Here is a 22,186-nt window from a genome sequence, read left to right as displayed (position 1 = left end):
ACAATCGCTAACTGCTCGGATCCTGTTTTGGATTGTCCAGTTGTGAAACTTGTTTATGCAAGCTTTTAATCAGTCCGGAGCTTATATTTCAATCAAATGGGATGGATTTTGATTGACTGAATAGGACACCATGCTTTGAGTAGTTGTTTTAACAGTGGGACAAAAGCCAAAATGTTCTGAACCGGTGATGGTTTAGGGAGACATTTACAAAACCCCAAACATGCATTGAATGCCTGTTCCGAGAAATATGCCTTAATCAAGAGAGAATGTCAACAAGGAGGATATAGTCATGTAGGGAGATGCAGTTATTTATGAATGATTTAGCTTAATGAAACGGTACATTTGCAACTAGCACAGGAGATTAAATCAGTTGAGATTTGCTTCATTTGACATGGTCCCAGTCACAATCTTGCATTCTTGTGCAAGATGCACTATTGTTTTAGTTTGGTCATTTAAATTTCATGTGTGGGTCAGGCCAAGCTTTCACAGTCATCACACTTGGAAAATAAAATCACTCTGAAGGAGGTAAAGCTGAAGATACTGAAAATAACTGTGGGCTTCTGTATAAACCTTTTGGATCCCCCCAAATAAGTGGAAAATCCTAATTAAACAAGAATTTTCCTCCACTTATTTCAAAATTCCTGGATATGCAGATAAAAATGTAATTTAAAAAATAGAGCCCACTGAGAGTCAAATAAAGAAAGTGTCATTTAACCTCAGTATGTAAGCATCTGCTTTACTAAATGTTCAAACCAGGAAATTCCTTTTACAGGTTATCATGGAAAATAGAGGTTTTTTCTACTTAAAAAAAACCTGAAAAAAATATTTTTTCTCTCTCCTTTTAAAGCAGCATTCAATTTATTAAGGAAATCCCTCAGATAAGAGGGCATTAGAAATTCTGAAGCATTTTAGGAAACATGCATTTAAAATCCTGAGAAATCCTGAAAAAACTCTTAAATCCTTCCCCCTCCCCTCAAAAAAGTCCTAGAAAAGCTTTTGGCATTTCCCCTTCATTTATATAAAATTTAAATGGCAGTATTTATTAGCTGAAATATGTTTGAATCAACTTGGTTACTAGTGTTATGGTGCATGGTTCCATTCAATGCTATGCTAACTTTTATTATTATTCTTAGAATAACCTAACATTTGATAGCCTATTTACTGCTTAAAATGTCTATATACAATGTCATGCATATTCTTTACATATATTTGAAAGAACAGTAATGGTAGAAAAGATTGGGTGGGACTAGCTCCATCTTTCCTACTTGCTGAAGAGCACTTACAAGTCAAGAAAAATAAGTAAAATATATTGGGGAAATATCAAAGCAGGTGATGCTACAGTTCTCCATGTAATTTCTTTTAAGTGCCCCCTGTTCAGGGTGCCCCCTTTGTTATCTCTCCTATTTTCTCTGTCTATTGAACTGCTTACAGTAGCTATCAAAGAGTTTCTACAGAGGTTCAGGACATCATAATTGGTAATAAAGGGCATAAAATGGCACTTTTTGTATAAGGTTCTGCATTGCCTCAGTAAATAAAAGTTTCCATTTAGTGCCTTAAAGATGTCTTGAGAGTTACACCATTGCAGCTCTTTATATAAACATGACCGACTCCCAAGTAAGCTATCTCCTTGGGTAACATTTGGGAATACTTTAATCACCATGATAGTAGTCATATAACAGTGCAATTGATTCGAGCACCTGTATGTGGAAGTGTCACTGAATCCTAAAATACCTGCAGCCTCTTTTAATGTATATCTTAAATTGAGACATTTTGAATTTGTTAGGCTGATACCCTCTAGATACATGAATTAAAAAAAAAAAAATACAAAAAAAGGTAGGCAGCAGTTTTTTATAGGGCAAGGATAAACACAAATCAGCTTGTTCAGGCTATAGTGTTATTTGGCTTTAAACCAGTAGCAGATTAAGAGGCAGACTGTTGGGTCTCCCATCTCTGGCATCTAGAAGAGCTGTTGGAATAATTTTGATTTTATCGTTTTCTTTATTGAAAACAAAGGAAAAATAATTCTAAAAACTTTCTCCAAGGTTCTTTTTTTAAACTCAGTTGCCTTCAAAAGTTAAGTCACACCAGAAAGCTGAGTTTGGTGTTTCAGAGGCTTTGTCTCACCACACATTTCCGATGTCTGCCAGTCTATGGCTGGCAGAAATTAGGGTCTTTTGCTCAGATCAAGATACCTTACTGCTAGACTTGTCATAACAGGTTAATTCCACACCCAAATCCAGAGGAACCCACCATACAGGTTGATTACAAAAAGAAATACTGAAAATAGTAGAGAGGTTATTCTGTTGTCTTCAAAAGGGTTAAAAAGTGGAGGTCTGAATCAGTGAGGCAGAAAAATCAGGCCAGTGATACTGAGGACAGCCTGCAGCCAGAACCCTAGCAACAGTGTTAAATTGCATCTAGTGTCTGTGGGAAGAGGGACTTAATCCCATTTGCTAAGAATCTGGCGGTCAGTGTGCTCATAGAAAGGAAATGATGGAAAGAAATGCAACGATCCATCTGCTCAAGGGGAGTCTTGGAACAATTCATGGAAGAGCACAGTTTCATTTGTCAACATGGAGAGCCAGATCAGTGGTAAGGACCAGTCAGGCAACAACCTGGTACTCGTGATGCAGCCACTAAACATTACCTCACTGCTTTTGCTCCAGGCTCTGAAAAACTTGACAAGATGTTAGGCATCAGTGTATGATCAGCTAGTTGTGGCCCTTCTGAGAGAGAGTCCATTACTTGTAGGAAAGGGAACTTCAACATGAACTTGAAATGTTGATTTATTACCTAAAACTTGAATTTGTGAAAAAAGGTTCCTGATCTCGAAGTCCTGCTTGGTGTTCCTGCTAGGGAGGTCAGCAATCTATGGCCTGATTAATTAGGGAAAGGTTGGCTTGAAGAGTAGGTTACTGCAGGGGGCGCCAAACTCCAGACAAGTGGGTTGGTCCATTTCCTGGAGAGGAACCAAGGACAAGAAGCAACTACTGAGCCCCAAACAGGGGACACTCCAGAGCTCCTTTTTTGTGCCACTCAGCACAATCAATTATCTTCAGGCCTGATAAAAGGGAACAGGTGCTTTACTTTCTCTAAAGGTTTTAATTAACTGAAAAAGTCTGTATTGTACAACTGTCTTCCTCTCTGCTATTAAGCAGATGGTCACTGTCACACAGGCTTGGTGTTCTAGGTTGAAATGCAGTGGGAAAGAACAATGTTAGCACAGTTTACTAGTGAGAAAATCCAGTTACCTAGTTTTTTAGAAGAGTTGACCAGAAGGTTGTAGCTTCAATTGCAGAGAGGTGGGAAGTATTCATTAACTCTGAGACAGTCTTAGCTTTGGCTGATTGCTGGTTTAACATCTCAGAAGGGTTTTGTAACTGGAGGTTCCACCTGTTTTGAGGACACTATTAAGGAAAAACTTATGCTCATGACACCTTTTTATTTTTTTTCCTTAAATTATCTTCTGTCACATTTGGAACAGTTATCCAAAGAATAGGTAGAACATAGGGAGTGATAATGCAGGCTCCTGTTCAATGTCTGACACTGCATATTGACTTGAGTTCAGTGCTCTCTGGCATGCTACCAAAAATGCCAGCTTGAGCCAATTGTGATGCTGTTTGTGATGCATTCAACTAGAGTGCCAAGCACCCATAAATGCTTGAATTGTGTACTTAACACTTTTACAAAGGGGAAATCAGTGGTGTTGGGTTTGTCTATTTCCACAATCATCCAGTTCAGTCGTTTTTTGTTTTTAGTTTGTATGGTTGGTTACTATGCACAGGGAAGACCTTGAGCATCCTTCTCCGGTGCTGCCCTGGATCTCCCTGTTGGAACAGAAGATTGCCTGCCTGCAGCATGAGCAGCGCCCACTTCCCTGTCCGTTCTACTCAGGTTGCTCCCTGGTAATGATGTGCAGGGGTGGGCACACCTGTCAGACAAGGACTCTCTCCTGGAATACCTAAATAAACCTGATCTGCTTCTATATGCTCTCTCTCACTTTAGATTAGTGCTCTCCAACCTTTTGAAGTAGGAGATCACCTTTGGCATTTAAAAGCAACCTAAGCTCTACCATGCCCTGCTGCCACCCCTGCAGCAGGTAAGTCTGGGGGGAGGGAAGGGGGGGCAGATCAACAGAGAGGGAGAAAAAATTATTTGGGGGCATGCCTCCCTAGCAGGTAAGTCCCACCTGGCCAGGGCCCCACTCAATTCACCCCTGCTCCTGCCTCTTTGGCACTGCTCCTTACCACAGGGGCCTCAATCTAGCCCTTGCCCCTTCCCTCCCTGCTGGACTGACCTGCTGGGCTGGGGCATGCGTGCGTATGGCCCCCCACCCCAGCTTCCAATCGACTCCAAGAGGCTCCGAGATCTACTGGCGGATCAAGATCCACTGGTTGGTGCTGGTGTGCACTGCCCTAGATGAAGAGCCTGATTCAGCCTGTCTCTACTGCTGCTGTTCTGGTGCACTTTTTCTTCTAGCTCTGCGTCTCTCAACCTGTGGTTCATGACTCAAAAGTGGGTTGCAAGAACATATGCAAGGGTTGGGAGCAAACTTTTAAAAATGGATTCTTATTTAAAGAAGGAAAAACATGTTTTTTTCTTTGTTATCTGGCAGTTCTAGCCTTAGGGGCTAGAGTGAGGGGCACTGGGTTGGGACTGGCCATGATGTTTACAAATGGGTCCTGGTACAAAAAACGTTGAGAACCACTGTCCAGCTCTTCACCCGTGTGGCTCTGAAGAGCCTCTGCCTTGTCTAAATGTCTTTGCTGCTGCCTCCCTGTGTATTTCCAAAGGAAAGCCTGGCACCTGCACAGCTGCGGGAGAGGGGGGGGGCGATCCGCACAGGCCTGCCGGGAACAGAGTGCAGGGCAGCTGCTTGAAAATGAAGTGCGTGGAAGGCAGGCATCAAAGACTGGAGGGGAGAGAAGGGGGTAATTTACATCAAGCTAAACCTTTTCTAATCTTGTTTTTATAGCAAACAAGTTTTCGGGTTTCGAGAGTCTTGGGAAGGGCAAGCTGGCACTGGCGGCGTGCGAGGTGCGTGGCGGAAAGCCCGCTCAAGCCCCGGCCGACGCAGGGAGGAGAAGCCGGGCCGGGGGGTGTCTCCAGGTACTCGGCGGGCGGGGTGCGCTGCCCCGCCCCGCTCCGCTCCTCTGTGAGGTGACCGCCACTGCCGGGCGGGGGCTGCGCTGGTCCCCGGGAGGAGGCGCCTGGCGCCGTGGCCGCTGCCCCGGGGCTGCCGTCCCCTGGGAGACGGGACGCGGGGGAGCGGGCGCAGCTGGGCAGGGGCTGCGCGCCGGGATGGAGGGGGACGAGACTGAGGCGGAGGAAAGTTTCTGTGCGGACGAGCGAGTGCGGTTTGTGGGACAGCGCCTGGCGCAGCTGCTGCGGCTCCGCGCCGAGCACTGGCAGCGCTACGTGGCCGACGAGGGCACCCGGCGGGTCCTGGCCGACTTCTGGGCCGCGCCCGGCCCGGCCTCCCTGGCACTGCGCGTCCCGGCCCCGGCCGCCGCGCGGCAGGTAAGCGGGGCCACCGCACGTGGTGGGGAGTGCGCGGGTCGTGGGGCTGGGAAGGGGAAGGGGGAGCGGGGTCAGGTCTGGATCTGAGCCGGGACCCTCCGCCGAGCCGCGAGTCCCCTCTTCCCGTCGCGACTAGGCGGGGAAGCTGGAGTTGTGGGACTCAGTGCAGAGGCTGCAGCATAGCGACTTCCCGCGAGGAAACTACACCGGGATCAGCCCGTTCTCCCCTTCATCCTCCTTTCTGGGTTTTTTCATTCCCTTTTGCGAATGCGATCATCTGGGTTACACCAAACCGAGTCGGGGAGAAGCTGCTCCCACAAAAGATCTCTCTTAGCCGAGAGAGGGAATCTGCAGCCAGGCAGATCTGTGCCGCTTCCTAGACTGCAATCTGTTTGGGTGCTCTTGATACTAATGGCTAAGCTCCGACTCAATGTAATGGGTCCTGTAGACTACAGAGGGGCATATTTGCCCTGCCATTCAAATCTGTTAGGTTACTCTTGGGTGTAAGAGTAAAGCACAATCTGGACCATCGTTCCTAAATCCTAATCCCTAACATACCTTGTTTCGTATCTTGGGCCCACTAAATTCAATATGAGTCTTGCCATTAATATCAAGGGGACTAAAATTGATTGTTATAACTAGGAAAGCATAACTTCAGGAGAATAATGTTTGCTTTAATCTGTATATCTGTGTCACGTGGTAGCTCTCTTCCTCCAACTTTCAATGCACTTATTTAAAACTTTCACTGTGTATCTGCATCACTGTTTTTTTACCTTATAGTTCTTGTGTGATCTCTATCATTGTCTGTCAGTTGCAGAAAGCTTTTATTAGTTCAGTTGTAATGCAAATAGTTGGCTTTCCAGACTTTTCAAACCCTTTATTTTCTCAATGCAGAATATGGAATTGGGGTACAAGGTGGGAGGAAGCTAACTTGTTCAGTAGCTGGAAAAAAAGCACAGATGCTATTTTTTCTCCCAAATTCATTAATTTTTTCATGAGAAACTTACTTTTGCCCCCAAATAATGTGTATTCTAGTAAATCAAAACAACCTGGGAATTTGCATGAGCTCCACTGAGTTGCTTCTCCCAGATTTTTTTGGCATATTCGCAATGAAACGGCAACTTTTCATTTCAAAATAATATTTAATTTCAAAATCTACTTTGGGGAAAACAAACATACATGCAAAAGCGAAACATATTTCAGGTCAATGAAATTTGGATTCAACCTGAAACGGAGCATTTGTTTCAGCAGGAAATTTGAAAAAGCTTTCATTTTTGGTCAACTGACACCTCTTTTTCTCCCCCCTGATTTTCTTTGGTTTGACCAACAGCTAATAGCTTGCACAACTGTTTTTTAGAAGACTCTTACAGTGGCATACTACCATTAATGCCCCTCATCAAAAAAGCTAAAAATTATGTATAAATAAACTTTATTATAACCAGTAAGACAAAAATACAATAATATTAGGTGTTAAGAGCCTATGGCCAGTTCTGTGGTTACCCTTTGCTACTTAATTAGTAAATTAGTAGTAGATAACTAGTTTATGCCTTATGGTATCTTCATGATACTGTCTTAGAATTTGTGACTTAATTTGGAAAAAAAGAACATCTTTGTGGCTTCAGGTATTAAGAATAGGAAATAGCACATTTTCAGCAAAGCTTGGCCCTGGTCAAAGCCTCTTGTGATGAGCTGGATCTAAATTGTCCTACAAGGCCCCTAGTTTCTGCGGCAGACTGGAAAATGTATTATACCTTAATTTTAAATTTTATACAGAAATTTAATGAAAATAAAGTAATATATTCAGATATTCCCTTTCTTATTTACTTCTATATTACATTGTGGGATCAGTGTGAAATAAATTCAGTTCTGTTTTTTGTTGCGATACAGATCTTGAATTTGTGCTGGAAGGAAGTTAATTTGGATCAGTCTTACACTTAACACCAGGATGATTCCCCCCAGTAGTTGTTGGAGTCATGTATTTGGGGGTGGGGTGGGGCAGAGCCCAGGCTCTCCTATCTCTTGCTATTCACTAGTCTTCCATCTGTGCAAAAAGGATGGTAGTGACAGTCTCTGTCCTCCTCTACCAAAACGTAGTGGAGAGACCTAAGGGGGTTTCCTCCTTGTAGCTCTCTGCATGGGACTACTAGATAAGCCACAGGTTAGCTCTAAGCTGTCATTTTTAGGTTTCCCTGATATTTGTCTCTGCGATTTGTCATTTCACACTGCCTGCAGACACTGGAATTGATTATATCAATTTTTTATACTCAGTTTGTGATTATAAAGTTTTGCTTGCCACCACAAAGTCTAAGAAATGTTTTGGGTTTTTTTAATATTTAAATAAAAATTCAGATTCTTCATATGTACAGTAAGTTTTGGGACCTGTGGCAAATTCCACAGCTGGCAAATTGTGAGCACTTGGAGTTCTGACTCCCCTGATTTTGGACAGAGTTTTTTATTATTGGACACAAATTGATAATTTAGTGCCAAATCCTGCTGTCAGAATCCTTCATCTAGTTCTCACTGATTTCAATTAGATCTCTCTCTCATTATATATAACTCCTATTCTTTCGCACAGAGAGAGAGAGAGAGAGAGAGAGTGTGTGTGTGTGTGTGTGTGTGTGTGTGTGTGTGTGTGTGTGTGTGTGTGTGGGTTGACAAAATTTAGCTCTGTATATAACCTAAGATGTTTTGTAGACATTCTGTATGAAGCGTATTTTGCCTAGCTCTAGGGAGGGGTACAGTAGTGCAGTTTCACCCTCCCTTTGATTCCTGGTCCACCCAATGTTTAAAAGCAACTGTCTGACTGCAGCAGCATTTCTAGTCTGTTCTATTCAAGCAACAGTGAGGCAGTCACTTGGCTTCATGTTTCATTATAATCTGTGTGATTCTTTCAGAGCTCTTCATTCTACAGGTGTTAACAACCCCCTCACCTTTCTAATGGTCTTGATGTCCCATTAGTCAAGCTATCCTTTCTTCTGCAAGTCTGCTCTCTGTATCTGTTCCTAGTAATGTATCTCCTATTTCACAGTCCTGCAGGCTGTTTTTAACTCTAGCTAAAAACATTAACTCAGGTGAATGTTAACGCAGCTGTGGAAATAACTTTCAGCAAAGTATTGGGCACATTGTCAAAACACTCAGGAAAGGCTAGATTTTTGTTTTATGAATCTTAAAAGGAGATGTGCATTTAATTCCAATGATTACAACACTAATGAAACAACATCTTTTGATTGTTTTTGCTTAATCTGTTGTGGCTTTTAATATATAATATATGATATAACACATTACTGTACATTCCAATAAAGTTATATTTGTTTTTGCTTTAATCTTAAACTGAATGATCTTGCCCTAAGCACCTAGCACAGTCAGAAAACTTCTAGTAACTGGAGAAAAATGTATTGCATTTGAGATGATGCACCACAGCTTTGGCACCCCAATTTTCAGAATCCTAGATCTGCCTATGTCTACTTCTAATGTATCTGCATTATTGGCCAGAAATGTGGTTGCAGTTTTTAAATCAGTTTTAAAATAGGGTTGTTTCTGTTTGTTTTCATGTTTTAGAAGTGAAATCAAGAATAATCTAACTTTCTGAGTACAGGAATACTTTAGATAAATAGACTAAATTACATATGTTGGATCATATCGGTGGGCATTAAACATGTTGAAAGACAAGTTTAAGGTCTGCGTGTGAATAGGTTTTGGACTCTTCCACCTAAGAAGTTGTTCTTAGAGTCTTCTTCAGAATCCTAGACTCTCTTACTGCTTGTTCTTTTCTACCTAATTTCCTTCTACCTAATCCCAAAAGGCCTTCTTGGGACCTGCGTTTTATGCACGTTTGAAATGTATGATTATTAGAATTCTTTTCATTCTATTTCTCTTTCTACTTCGTAGAGCAATAACCTGTGTCTCTCCTGTTTCAGATGACCAGTGATGTGAAACATAAAGTAGTTTATGTTATAAAAAACACTGCAGAATGCATTGGACCGGATAATTACAAACAAGACATCATGTTTGCTGAGTTGTCTGACACACCACTTGAACACACAATTATCTTAATAGAAGAGGTATTTATAACAAGATACTTGTGAAACAGTTTAAAATCTGAGTTCTGCATATACTTTAACTTAAACCAGAGAGGTGACTACTGAAAAAATAACTCTTAAATGAAGAGATTTTTTTTGGATATTGGAAGTATTGTGTAGCATGAAGTACACATTCTTGGTTCTGTTTAAATTACTGGAGCAAGCCCACAGTAATATGTGTTGGGTTATGGGTTTTTTTGTCCAGAGGGTGTCATTATGACGGGTCACAAGTCAGTTCTCTTATAACTAGTCATAACCTTTTATTCAGGAATATTGAGTTGATGAAGTCAACATGTTTAAGCTTAAAAGTATATACAAATATAATATTCATAGCCATATGAGTGCACAGATGCAAAATCTTTTTATTCTCAAGTGGTATTTTGTAAGAAGGGGGTATAGAACAGGTGAGAAGTACGTAGAAGTTTCTATCACAAGTAGGCTTTTTAAGTTGACTCTCTGTCATTGTGATAATGATACTGTATCATGGCTGGGACTTCTTTTGAAAGAAGAGGAAAAATGTATATACAACTTTTTTTTTTAATCTTGTCATTCTTTGGGTGGTGTTTCTTTCTTTAATATGATTGCCTATTTAACAGCAGGTAACTGATGAAGTAATCAAATCAGAGTCCATTCGATTGGTATACCTATAATTTCCTTTGTATACAGAAGCACAGCAATTTTTTTCCTGAACCTTTTCCTTTTGGCACTTGATGTTGATGGGTATTCAGGGTTTTGGGTAGGCAGGAATGGTTTTCCTGTACTACAAACATTTGAAATTTCAGGGAAACAGTCCTTTTCTACATTGAGATGAAACAGACTTATTTCACAAAAAATGAGAACAAGATCACCCCCAGGTTAAGCTCATATATTTCTAGTCAAATGCTCTTCCTTGAAATCTAGAACTCCAAGTGCAGCCTTTACATTAAGGGCAGAATTTAGTTTTGATATAAGACAGCAACTTCTCTGATTCTGCTATCAACGGGGTAGATATGAGTATTTCTGGTCCTGAAAGACCTTTTCCAGTTAATCTTCAGTCAAAACTAGCATATTGTTATCAGAAGTGTGGTGAAGGGGGGCAATGAGGGCACCAGCAAAAATGGCAACAACTATGCTGCTGGACTCTGCCATGCCACTGGCAACATAGCTAGTGACACTGCCCTATGTGCTGCTGCTGCTCAGGGTAGTCAGTCATCTTCTTATGCCTCAGATTCTTACGGAAAGTGTTGTTTTCAGGAAGAGAAAATTATCTGCTGTTAAGATGCAATAATGCAGTATATTTAAATATGATAGCATGATCGCTATTATTAATATTGATTAGTGGTTTTGAGAGTCTTGAATTACTACCCTGGGGCGGTAATGAAGTTTGAGAGGAAATAAAGGTTATGGGGCAGGGGAGACAAGCTGACAAAGAGAAAAGGAGATAATAGAAATGTAGCAAACTAGGAGGAGGACAAAGCATGGAAACTCCTGTGGGGTCAGGATTTCACCCATATTATCTTGAGAATACTGGGAATCCATTTCAGAGAGGTTGGAAACGTTCTCTTTTTCAAAAATGTCACGAGCAAGAAAAACCGAGATATGGTCACAAATAGCATAATGAAAATAAGAGGGAAAATTACTGATGCATAAAAGACATGTTCACATATCAAATTTATTTGTGAGCTTGGTTTTATGAAAGTTAATGTAAACATCCAACTTGCTCAGATGCTTTTCCTATTAAAAAGGGCCATGCAGTTGAATGATAATTTTTTCCTGATTTGTTGCTATGGAAATTACATGGCAGAGATCAAGCATCTGGAATTTACTAGTATTTGTACAAATCATATTTATAATGCTACTATAGCTTTGCCTATAAATGAATGCCTGTCCATACCCACAGATTTGTTCTCTCTTAGACAGGGTAGGTTAGAGCTTTGACTTTCTTTTTTCCTCACTCTTAGTTCCTTTCTTTTTTTCCTTTGGTTGGGATGAAAGGGAAAAGTGATCAACATAGCAAATTGTTCACTTTTCTGAAGAAATTCAGTGGTTGTCCTCATTTGCTTTGTGTGTACTATCACTGCAACATGTAGTTACGCTGATCTCTTTGCATATGATACAATTTGAATATATATATAGTTAGAGTATATATATGTAGCAAAAATAATTTATAAAGCCTAGTTTGTTTAAAACATTTTTGAGTTGTGGTTTGATTTATTCTTTGAAGGTTTAAACAATAGTTTGTGAAGTAGCACTGAGAAACATTAAACATTTTAGCTGATTTGTAAAATTTCTGCCTTGCTCTGCCTCCAGATTTTAGCACCTCTTTTATCCAATAAGAAAAATCATGACTCCTGGCCACAGTTTATTTCACAAGACATGGAGCGTCATGTGGAAACTGTGAAAAATAAAGCACATATTATGAAGGGATTGATGTCAGGAAGAACCTTTCTTCCCATCCCAACAATTGTAGCAAAGACGGACTTACATGAGATATGTGCTGAAAATAAGTAAGGAATGATTATATTATGTTCCATGTAACATAGCAAAGAGTCATTGCACTTAATGGTGTTTCAGCCACAGTAATGCAAGTGGGTATTACTTCAAGAATCTATGTTGTAGCTGTGTTCGTCTGAGAAATAGAGATGCACAAAGCTCTTGGGTCAGAGGTGGCATCTTTTATTAAATCAACTAAATAGTAGCAAAAAAAAATCTTTCTTTGCAAGCTTTTGGGCACAAACACCCTTCTTCAGGCTGAAGAATTCTCCTCAGCCTGAAGAAGGATATACATGCCCGAAAGCTTGCAAAGAGAAACATTTTTTGCTACTATTTAGTTGGGTTAATAAAAGATATCGCCTCTGACCCAAGAGCTTTGTGCATCTCTAATAGGTATTACTCACATTTGTGATTTAAAGTGATTTAGTTTTAAATTGCTTTTTTACTCACTTAAGCTAAACTGGTTTCAGTGTAAACTTCAGAGTAAAAATATCAACATGCACACATTTAGTGAAATAACAAAAAATGTAAATTAAAAGATTGAAATGTTTTGTTTCAAGTTCATCATTGACTATATACAATCTCATCTTGGTGTTAGTATATATAGCGTGCAAAAATATTTAATTCAAGTTTAAAACATGAACTTATATCAGTTTTGCTTGCTACCATCTTGCCTTCATAGTCCCAGTACCATTTCAGAAAAAAGATTTATTAAAAAAAATGCACTTTAAGAACTATTAAAGAATATTCACTAAAAGTGATATTCATACTAACGACTGATGGGTTTTTTTGCACTGGAAACCTCGTTCTAAGAGTTATAATCCTTTCAGAAAATGAGAACAATGCAGTCTGATCTGTTGGTAAATTCAACAGTAGCATTCAGATTTGAAGTATTAAATACTCAGTTAACCTTTCAGCGGATTTACAACCCTGTAAATATTAATTGACAATGTTTGCTCAACAACTTTGAATAACGAATAAATATGGAAATTTATATTTATGAACTCTTAATCTTTCCTAATAAAATCAGTCCTCCTAATTTCCTGAGAATTTATTTGCAGTTCTTTGAAATTATCTATCCGGTGAGCACTGGACATGGGGTTCTAGGTGTGTTCACACTGAAGTGGAAAGGAAGGCATATATTGTCACAGCAGTGCTTTTGCCTACCACTTGTAATTCAATGAAAACAAATAATAAATGTGTTTTCTGTTTTGTAGACAGGATTCTTATGCTAGGACAGTGCTACATGCAATTGAATCTATGATTATTAAATGGTCACATCAGATACGTGACATAGTTCAAAGGGATTCTGTTCAACTGCTTCTGCATGGCATTTATCCAGACCCCCAAACTGAGCTCACCTTCTGGAAGGCAAGAAAAGATGATCTGTTATGTATACATGATCAAGTAAGTGATTTCAGATATCATAATAAATATGATGGGAAGCCTACTATGCTTTTTTTTATTTTTGGATGGAAAACTTGTCACTCTTTTCAGTGTTTCATTTTTGCAAATACCTTTGAGAAAATATGCTGAGTTACTATCTGAATATATAAATAATTGGCTTTCATAGCTGTTTCGGAACATAATGGAGTTGATATTGAGTGGGCAGTGCAAATTAATTGGGGGAATAGCAGAGCTTACAAGGCTCGCATGCTAGTGGGGAACTGTCTGGAATACTTAACTCCTTATTTCCAAGTTTTCTAATACTTGTATATTCTTCTAACAGTAAAGAATTTTGTATAATTATTTTTATAATTGTTATCCATGTTCATAAAATATATTTTCAACCTTAAATTAAAATAATTATCATTTTACTTAGGATTTTCTTTGTTTTTGCCTACTGCTTGTTTAACAAACAAGAACGGTTTAAAATTGGTTGTTGTGTAAGGTCTGCAGAAGTCCTGTCTTCCCTACTTTGTTTTTGCTGTTCTATACCCTGCGTTCTTTCCATTCCTGGCATCTGCGTTGAACATATTTCTTCATGTCATTCAAAATGAAAAACCCAAATTTGTAAGGAAGTAACATACATAGCTGACCAGGGCTGGCCCAAGAAGCTTTCTAACCCACACCTTAATGTGTATGACACTTCAAAATAAAAAATAAAGAACCAAAATATTTCATCATTTTCTATCCACCCTTTTGTATTGTGTCTGTAATTATATTTGTTTGTGCTTTGCGTGCGTGTGTGTGTGTCCAAGATCTGCTCAAAAACTATTGAGACTGAACGTGTATTTGTGGTACAAAGTATTGGGTCGGGGGCGTGGCTTTAAATCTGTTCAGTATCTTCATCAGCAACCTGGATGACAGTGTGGAAAGCACTCTGTCCAAATTTGCACATAACATCAAGCTATGGGGCAAGGTAAATGCACTGATGGAAAGAAACCAAATCCAGGTGGACCTGGACAGGTTAGAGAAGTAGGAAGAGAACAATAAGATACAGTTCAACAAGAACAAGTGCAGAGTGCTGCAGAGTGGGAATCACCAGCACACCTATAGGCTGGGGAATGACCCTCTCAGCAGCACAGCGGCGGAGAGAGATCTCGGAGTTATTGTCAACTTCAAAATGAACACGAGTCATCATTAGTAGGTGCATCACAAACAGGTCCAGGGAGGTGATGGTTCCCCTCTATATGGCATTGGTCAGGCCACAGCTGAAGTACTGCATCCAATTCCTGGGTGCCACAATTCAAGAGGGATGTGGACAACCTTGAGAGGGTCCAGAGGAGGGCCACTTGTATGGTTAGAGGTCTGCAGGGAAGGCCCTATGAGGATAGGCTGAGGGACCTGGACCTTTTCAGCCTCCAGAAGAGAAGGCTGATGGGGGATCTTGTGGCAGTATACAAATTCACCAAGTGGGGACAGCAGGCAATAGGAGATGCTCTGTTTACCAGGGCACCCCTTGGAATAACCAGGAACAATGGCCACAAGCTGATGGAGAGTAAATTTAGGCTGGATGTCAGAAATAACTTCTTCATGGTTAGGGTTGCCAGAATCTGGAAAAGGCTTCCCAGGGGAGGTGGTGCTTTCCCCTACCTTGTGGGTCTTTGAGATGAGATTGGGCAAGCACCTGGCTGGGGTCACATGACCCCAGCACTTTTTCCTGCCATGGGCAGGGGGTCAGGCTCAATGATCCATTGAGGTCCCTTCCAACCCTAGCATCTATGAATCTATGTCTGGGCATGTTAGGACTCCTCTGGACAGGTTTGCAGCTCATGGTGTTTCCCCAGTTTTCTGTGGCCAGCAGTTGAACTAGGAACGTTTATGTCTCGAGTCCCCTTTCATTATGTCAGTGTCCAGAACAATGTGTGTGCATTAAATTTTGCGTGAAAATTGGGAAAACAGCAAGTGAAACATTTGAATTGCTTAAAACAGCATTTGGTGTTGACACTATGAGCTGTGCAAGAGTTTTTGAATGGTATCGTCAATTTAAAGATGGAGGATCATCGGTCGAAAGCAATGACTGTTCTGGACACCCTTCAATGTCACAAAATGATGAAAATGTGGCAGTAGTTCGCAGTTTGGTTCGAAATGATAGGCGACTGACTATCCAAGAGATAGCAAAAGAAGTTGGAATTTCTGTTGGTTCATGTCATTCAATTCTAACTGGCGATTTGGGAATGAAACGACCAGAAAAATGGGTGTCTGACTCTTAGATGCTTCACCATGACTGTGCACCTGCTCACTCACCACAGCTTGTGAAGCAATTTTTAGCCAATTTTAGCCATACACCATATCGCAAAAGTGCCACAGCCTCCATATTCACCTGATATGGCCTCATGTGACTTTTTTTCTCTTCCCTCAACTAAAGAAAACCTTGAAAGGAAGAAGACTTTGTGATGCAAAAACCATAAAACAAAACGTGACTGAGCAGCTTTTAGCAATTCCACAAATTGCTTATCAGAAGTGCTTCCAACAATAACAAAAATGTTGGGAGAAGTGTGTGACTTCAGAAGGAGCGTATTTCAAAGGAGATTAAGCCAAAACCCCTGTAAATAAAATATTTTGTTTCCTACAGCATCAGACTCCATACTTTTTGAACAGCCTGTGTGTGTGTGCACACATATGGTTTCCTTCACCAACCACGAGGGTTAGGTTCCTGAAAGTTCCCATGGTTTAAAAAACCAGCAGGGCTGGGGGAGCAGAGGCTGTTGGTGGGGGGTGAGGGACACCAGCAAGGCTGTGGAGGGTGAGGAGGGGAGTAGGAGGCATAAGCAAGGCCGGGGGGCTGTGGGTGGTATTTTCAGACTGTGTACCCCCCTTCTCTGAAGCGTGGATACTCAAAACCGTGGTTGGCGAGGTACTCCTGTGTGTGTGTGTGTGTGTGTGTGTGTGTGTGTGTGTGTGTGTGTGTGCATAATATTAAATGCATGTAATTTTATTATTTATATGTGTGCGTGCGATTATTAGGGCTGTCAGTTAATTGTGATAAACATGTTAATTGTTTTTCGTGTTAATTTTTTAACACTTTAATTACACGCATGGTTTTGGAGCCCACTCCTGGGCCCACTCCCAGGCTCCGCTTTGTTACCATCACCATCACCACCGCCTCCAGACTGTCCCCTGGGGCAGCAGTGGCAGCACAGAGGCCCACAGAGCAGCCTGGACGCGGACTTCAGGCACTGCAGCGGGGGGGAGAGGTACACAGACACGCAGTCACAGCCTGCAGGCTGCTAAGAATGCAGCCTAGCGGTGTGTGGAGCAGCAACCAGAAGGTAAGTCTGTGAAAGGGAAAGGGGTGTGGGGGAGGGAGGGGAGGGGGGCAGATTGAGGCCCCCACAGTGAGGGAAGGACTGGGGTGAATGGGGCCCTGGGGCCAGGGTGGGTCGTAAGATGGAGTCGCAGCTTGTCCAGGGGCACGGGGGGAGGGGGGAACAGCTGCTGTTCTCTCCCCCCCCCAGGGCAGGCACGGGGGCCATGTCCCCACTGGATTTGTGCACGAGGTGGAGCGGAAGCGGGCTAATGCAACATTCTGCCTTTGTCCCAGGAGCATGTTGCTGCCTTTGTCCCAGGAGCATGTTGCTGCCTTTGCCCTGGGGCTCTGCAATATGCTGCCTTTGCCCCGGGGCTCTGCAATATGCTGCCTTTGCCCCGGGGCTCTGCAATATGCTGCCTTTGCCCCGGGGTTCTGCAACATGCTGCCTTTGCCCCAGGAGCCATTCGCTGGCTGCGCCACATCCCCTCCCCACCGAGCGGCAGGAGGCACAGCATGATGTCACACAGCTCCCAGGGTAAAGGCAGTGGGGCATAGAGCCACATGTGCAGCCCACCTCCACCCCTTACACAAATCCGGGAGGCACGTGCCCCCCATGCCTTCCCTGGGGATATATGCAATAGTGAGAGCAGCCCCCACCCCCATGCCCCTGGACGAACTGTGGGTCCGTCCCACAACCCACCCTGATGCTGGTGCCCCATTCACCCCAGCCCCTGCCTCTGTCCCATTCCCTGTCTCACTGTGGGGCCCTTGATCTGCCTCCCCCATTCCCTTCCTCCTCCACAGACTTACCTGCTGGGTGATGTCTGTGCGTCTGTCTGCCCCTCACTCCCAAGCCACAGTACCCCACATCCTGTCAGGGTATGCGGAAACCCCCCTCCCCTGGCTCAAAACTTCACACGCACAGCTACAACCCCCCACACCTTCACAAATTCATCCCCCATACAGACACATCCCACACCCATGCCCAACCATACAAAGTACCTGCATAATTTTGCACTACTTTGAGGTTTTTTGCACATCATTGAGTTTTTAGCTGCGTGATTAAAATCGCGATTGTGACTAATTTTTTTAATCACACAAATAATCACAATCACATTTTTTAATTGTTTGAGAGCCCTAGTTATTTTATTTATATAGATCTATACAGATTTATATAGATCTCTCTCACACATTGCATGTGTATATGTGTGTCCACTATATATATTATACACACGTGTATATATATGTGTGTGTGTGTGCGTGTGTGTGCACTAATATATACACAGACATGTTTTAGCTCCTTTGCTTTTGTTTTTTCTTCCTTTTTATTGTTTGATCACTTAATCTAATATATATTTTTTACCTAACTCTTTCTCCTTCACTTGCTATCTTTTGTATACTGTTCTCACACCTAACTCAAATACCACATATAAAACAACACACAGAAGCATTTTTCCTTAGATCCTGCAAAATAAAAATATTGCAGTTTATAAGCCAAGGCATTTTAAAGCCAAAAGAATAATTAGGAACAATTTCCAAAAATAAATACAAAGGACAATTTGATGCCTCATAGAGAAACTGATGCAGGGGGCTTTAGGATTCATTTTAATGGAAGAAGTCTAGTTAATTTTTTTGTGCTGGTTTGATTATGTCAATCTAAAATGTAATCTTAGAATCTGTTTCTGATTAATCTTCCCCAGAAAACTGTGCATAAGGGATAGCTATTTCTTTCTGGGGGAAAAATGGGATAGAAAAATCAGTGTGGGAAGCTAGGTACTCCCTTATTTAGAAGTGAATGCTGCTATTTTGTAATACTGACTCGTTAAACTTTATATTATGAATCTGTCAACCATGTTTTATGAAAACCATTCTACTTTCAAAATCATATATATACACATAATATAAAGTTTAACGAGTCAGTATTACAAAGTAGCAAATATGAAATATGGCTAGGAAATGGAAAACAAATCTGTTGCCATCTTGTTTTAATTTCCTATTTCTTCTACACTAAATATTAGCCATGTTGTAATATAAATTAAACATCAAGACCCTAGTACATGCAATCCACTGCTTGCTGCAGGCAATAATTTTCTGTTTATTTCAACTGACATCTGATCAGCCCTGTACACTTGATCTTTCTTTTTCTTTTAAGTACTCCCTAGCTCCATTGAAATCAGTGGATTTCACCCTCTATCGCCTAAAATATGACCTTCTCCACCCTTTGACATAGACTTAAATTAAAGATGTTGTGGATTTACTTGAAGTTTTCTCTCTTGTTTGTGTAATTCTAGCTTTGGAATCCCGTTGTTCAAAAAATGGTTAAGATCTTAAAAGCCAAAGAGAGCAGCTATTATCCTGCTTCACAGAACATTTTCAAGGAGGTAGAAAATGGTAAGGATAGCTTGAATGAGATTTATATTTTGCCTACATTTACGTATGTGTTGCAGAAAAATCCATAATATTGCTTGATGTACCACTATAGTATGATGCTGCTAAGCTGTATCTCTGCTGCAGCAGCATGCGCACATTAAATCACGCTGGTTTTGTATTTCGGGTTTGCTCGTTATTTACTTTAAAAAGTTTACGTAGATATTTTTCTTCCATAAAAGCCAAGGAGAGATATAGCAGTAATTAAATAAATTAGTATGTGTTTTTGTAAACATTGTTTGGGATCTTTCTCACATAGTAAATCTGTTAATAGGTAGGCTTTGTTGCTAATATGAGTAACTATGCAGTTAGTATATTACTACATATTCCTTTATCATTTTTTTGTATTTTATATATCACATGAAATATCAGTACAATATAGAATAAATAGACATTTTTGTTATGATGTCTTTCATCCTATGATTTATTAGCTTTGCAAATAAATCAGATTTACAACCTCCTTGTTAAATAGATCAGTATTACCATGCACATTTTATAGATTGACATCTCTTTATCTATCTATTTACTGAAAGTCATACCCCAGCTAAGAATCCGAGATCAGGATAGAAACTCAGAGTACTCATTTGCTCCCCAATCTAATATATTTTGAAGACACAGTGAATCTTCAAACTGGTAACTAGACCCAGCCTTGAGTAACAAGCATCAGCCCAGTATTACCCCTTTGATTTCTTGAAGTGTAATGTAACTTAGAATTGTAGACTGACAAAAATAGAAATGATTTTGATATCTGAGAGGCTTAAGACAACCACACCTCAGTAGAAGTCCTACTAAATTAACAGCTCCTCAGTGACCAAGTGTAGAGATAGTCAGCTCTTCGATCAACCTCTTGAGGAGGAAAAGAAACATGGATTGTGTAACAACATTAGTTACTAGAACCAGATCATATGGCTGAAAGTTTTCATTCTTTAACTTTTTTGAAAGATTTGAATAATGTAACAAAAGACTTTCCATATAGATTGAACAAGGCTAGCTTGTCCGAACTTGAATTCTCATCAAGTGTTACTTAAATGTGAACAGGGCTCTCTCAACCCTGTCTAGTTGCTAGAGTGGTGACCTTGCTGTGTTTCTATAACATAACTTTTTAAGAAGGTATGTTATTGATTTATTGCTCATCCCCCATCTGTAGGACAAATGGCTTGCTTTATCTGCTCTGTCCTGTGTGAGCTGTCCAGCTTCAGTAATCCAACCAGGAATTAAATCAAAACTTTCAAGGTCACTGGAACACAAGCTTTTCTACCGCATCAAGGTGCAGGTGCTAGGAGAAGAATATCTTCTGATGAAGATGTGTTAATGATTGAATGGGGTCAGATCTTGGCAAGAAAGTGACCACTTGGCCACACGATAGGCATACATTTCAGAGTATTAATGCATGCCTGTTCCAAATTACACTCCTTAGAAAGTTTTACTTTTCACTGCTAGACAGTATAATTGGAGAAAGGGTTGCAGCTTTTGTGAGAGTTTCTCAATACAGATACTATACAGAAAGGACAAACATTTGGAAAGACATAAGAATATATTGGACAATAAGAACAGTAAATCACTAAGATCCACTTTAACATTATTTAGTTATGCTTTTTTTCCATTGGCTTGTTTGTTGCATTTGCAGTTGTTGAGATAATATGGAGCAGGTAACAAGGTGGTCTACCAACGCTTCTGACTTTTACTACCTACTTGTGAAAACTAGTCTTCTACTTTACCTTGGGGAGTATTATAGTTCCAGGGTTAACTGCATCTCAGTTCTTCCTAGGCTAGGTACAGACATTAAAAAAGCTTGAGCCTGAATTGATTCAATTTTTGCAGGTTAGTCTAACCTGCACAGATTGAACCAATTTGCAAGTGAATAGACATGCACTTTTCATTCTGGAAATGCAGCCACGTGCCTGCAGTGGCTCAGGCCAGAAGCCGGGGGGTGCTAGAGTGAGTCCTCAGCTGGAGGGAAACTGAGCTGAGAGCGGGGTGTGGCCAGGCCCTGGCAGGCAGAGTATGATTGGGGAGAGGTTTAAACCGCCACCCTGGCCTGGTCCCCAGTTGGGTTGTGCCTAGAGGGGGAAGCAGCCTCTGCCAGGGGTCCCTGCTTCCCTCCCCATTCACTCGCTCACTACTCCAGCAGCAGGAGCTACACATCGCCAGACCCTGGTAGCCTGAGGGGAAGGGGGGCGTTAATCCCCCCATTGCAGGTGGGGGGTGGTATAGGTACCGATAGGCTGAGCTCATGCACCCAGGGCCATAGCGGCTAGACACCGGTAGCCTAAGGGGAAGCGGGGAGTGGTGTAGTCACTGAAATAGTACTGGCTCCATCCCACACTGAAGATCTCCTCAGGCAGGGCCTGCACCGCAGCACCTCAACCAAGTCCCTTAGAGGAGCAGCACCTAAGGGTGAGGCAGGTCCAGAGGCAGGGGAGGGGAATGTGACCTGGCTGCAGGCATGGAGGATGGGCCAGAGGGAGCCAGGGCTAATCATGGAGCCCGACTCACTGGTGCCTTCCGCTGCAGCAGCACTGCCCAGAGTGAGGCATCTCTATGGGGAGGGGTTGGCACCCACCACCTCCCATTTCCAGCTCTGCATGGGGGCCCTGGTTCACAGGCAGACTGCAGTTGGAGCATGGCTCCTCACCCTCCTCCCTCTCCAAGCAGTAGCAGAGTGAACCATCACAGCAGGTAGAGGTGAGGCACCTGTCACCCACCACATGCGGCAGCACTAGGCACTCGGAGTGGGCTGCCGCGGGCCAGTTGCTGCCCATGCCCTTGGGACGTGGGGCCAGGCTCAACTGGGCTGCAGTGGGCCATTGCCTCTCCCTGCTGTTGCCCATGTCCCTGGCACACAGCAGCCCACCCAAGTATCCAGCATCGCCATGAACAGGTGGTGGGCAACAGGTGCCTCACCTCTGCCCAGCATGTACTGTGGTGCAGGCCCTTGCCCCTGCCTGAGGGGATCTTCAGCATGGGATGGAGCCAGCACCATGTCAGTGCC

The 22,186-nt window shown here is 41.9% G+C and overlaps 1 protein-coding gene across 1 annotated transcript in view; it reads left to right on the top strand.

Moving 5' to 3' along the window:
* Positions 1 to 4,848: 4,848 nt before the first annotated feature.
* The window catches only part of DNAH11 (dynein axonemal heavy chain 11), a 281,712-nt gene continuing 264,374 nt past the window's right edge, over positions 4,849 to 22,186 (top strand). The window contains 5 exon segments of the mRNA XM_059728936.1: positions 4,849 to 5,520; positions 9,438 to 9,581; positions 11,889 to 12,085; positions 13,289 to 13,478; positions 19,059 to 19,158. Coding sequence (XP_059584919.1) covers positions 5,302 to 5,520; positions 9,438 to 9,581; positions 11,889 to 12,085; positions 13,289 to 13,478; positions 19,059 to 19,158 — 850 coding nt within the window. The 5' untranslated portion in view covers positions 4,849 to 5,301.

This window comes from Alligator mississippiensis, chromosome 5, assembly GCF_030867095.1.
Source record: "Alligator mississippiensis isolate rAllMis1 chromosome 5, rAllMis1, whole genome shotgun sequence".
Taxonomy (NCBI): domain Eukaryota; kingdom Metazoa; phylum Chordata; order Crocodylia; family Alligatoridae; genus Alligator; species Alligator mississippiensis.
This window is presented reverse-complemented; position numbering and strand designations above follow the sequence as displayed.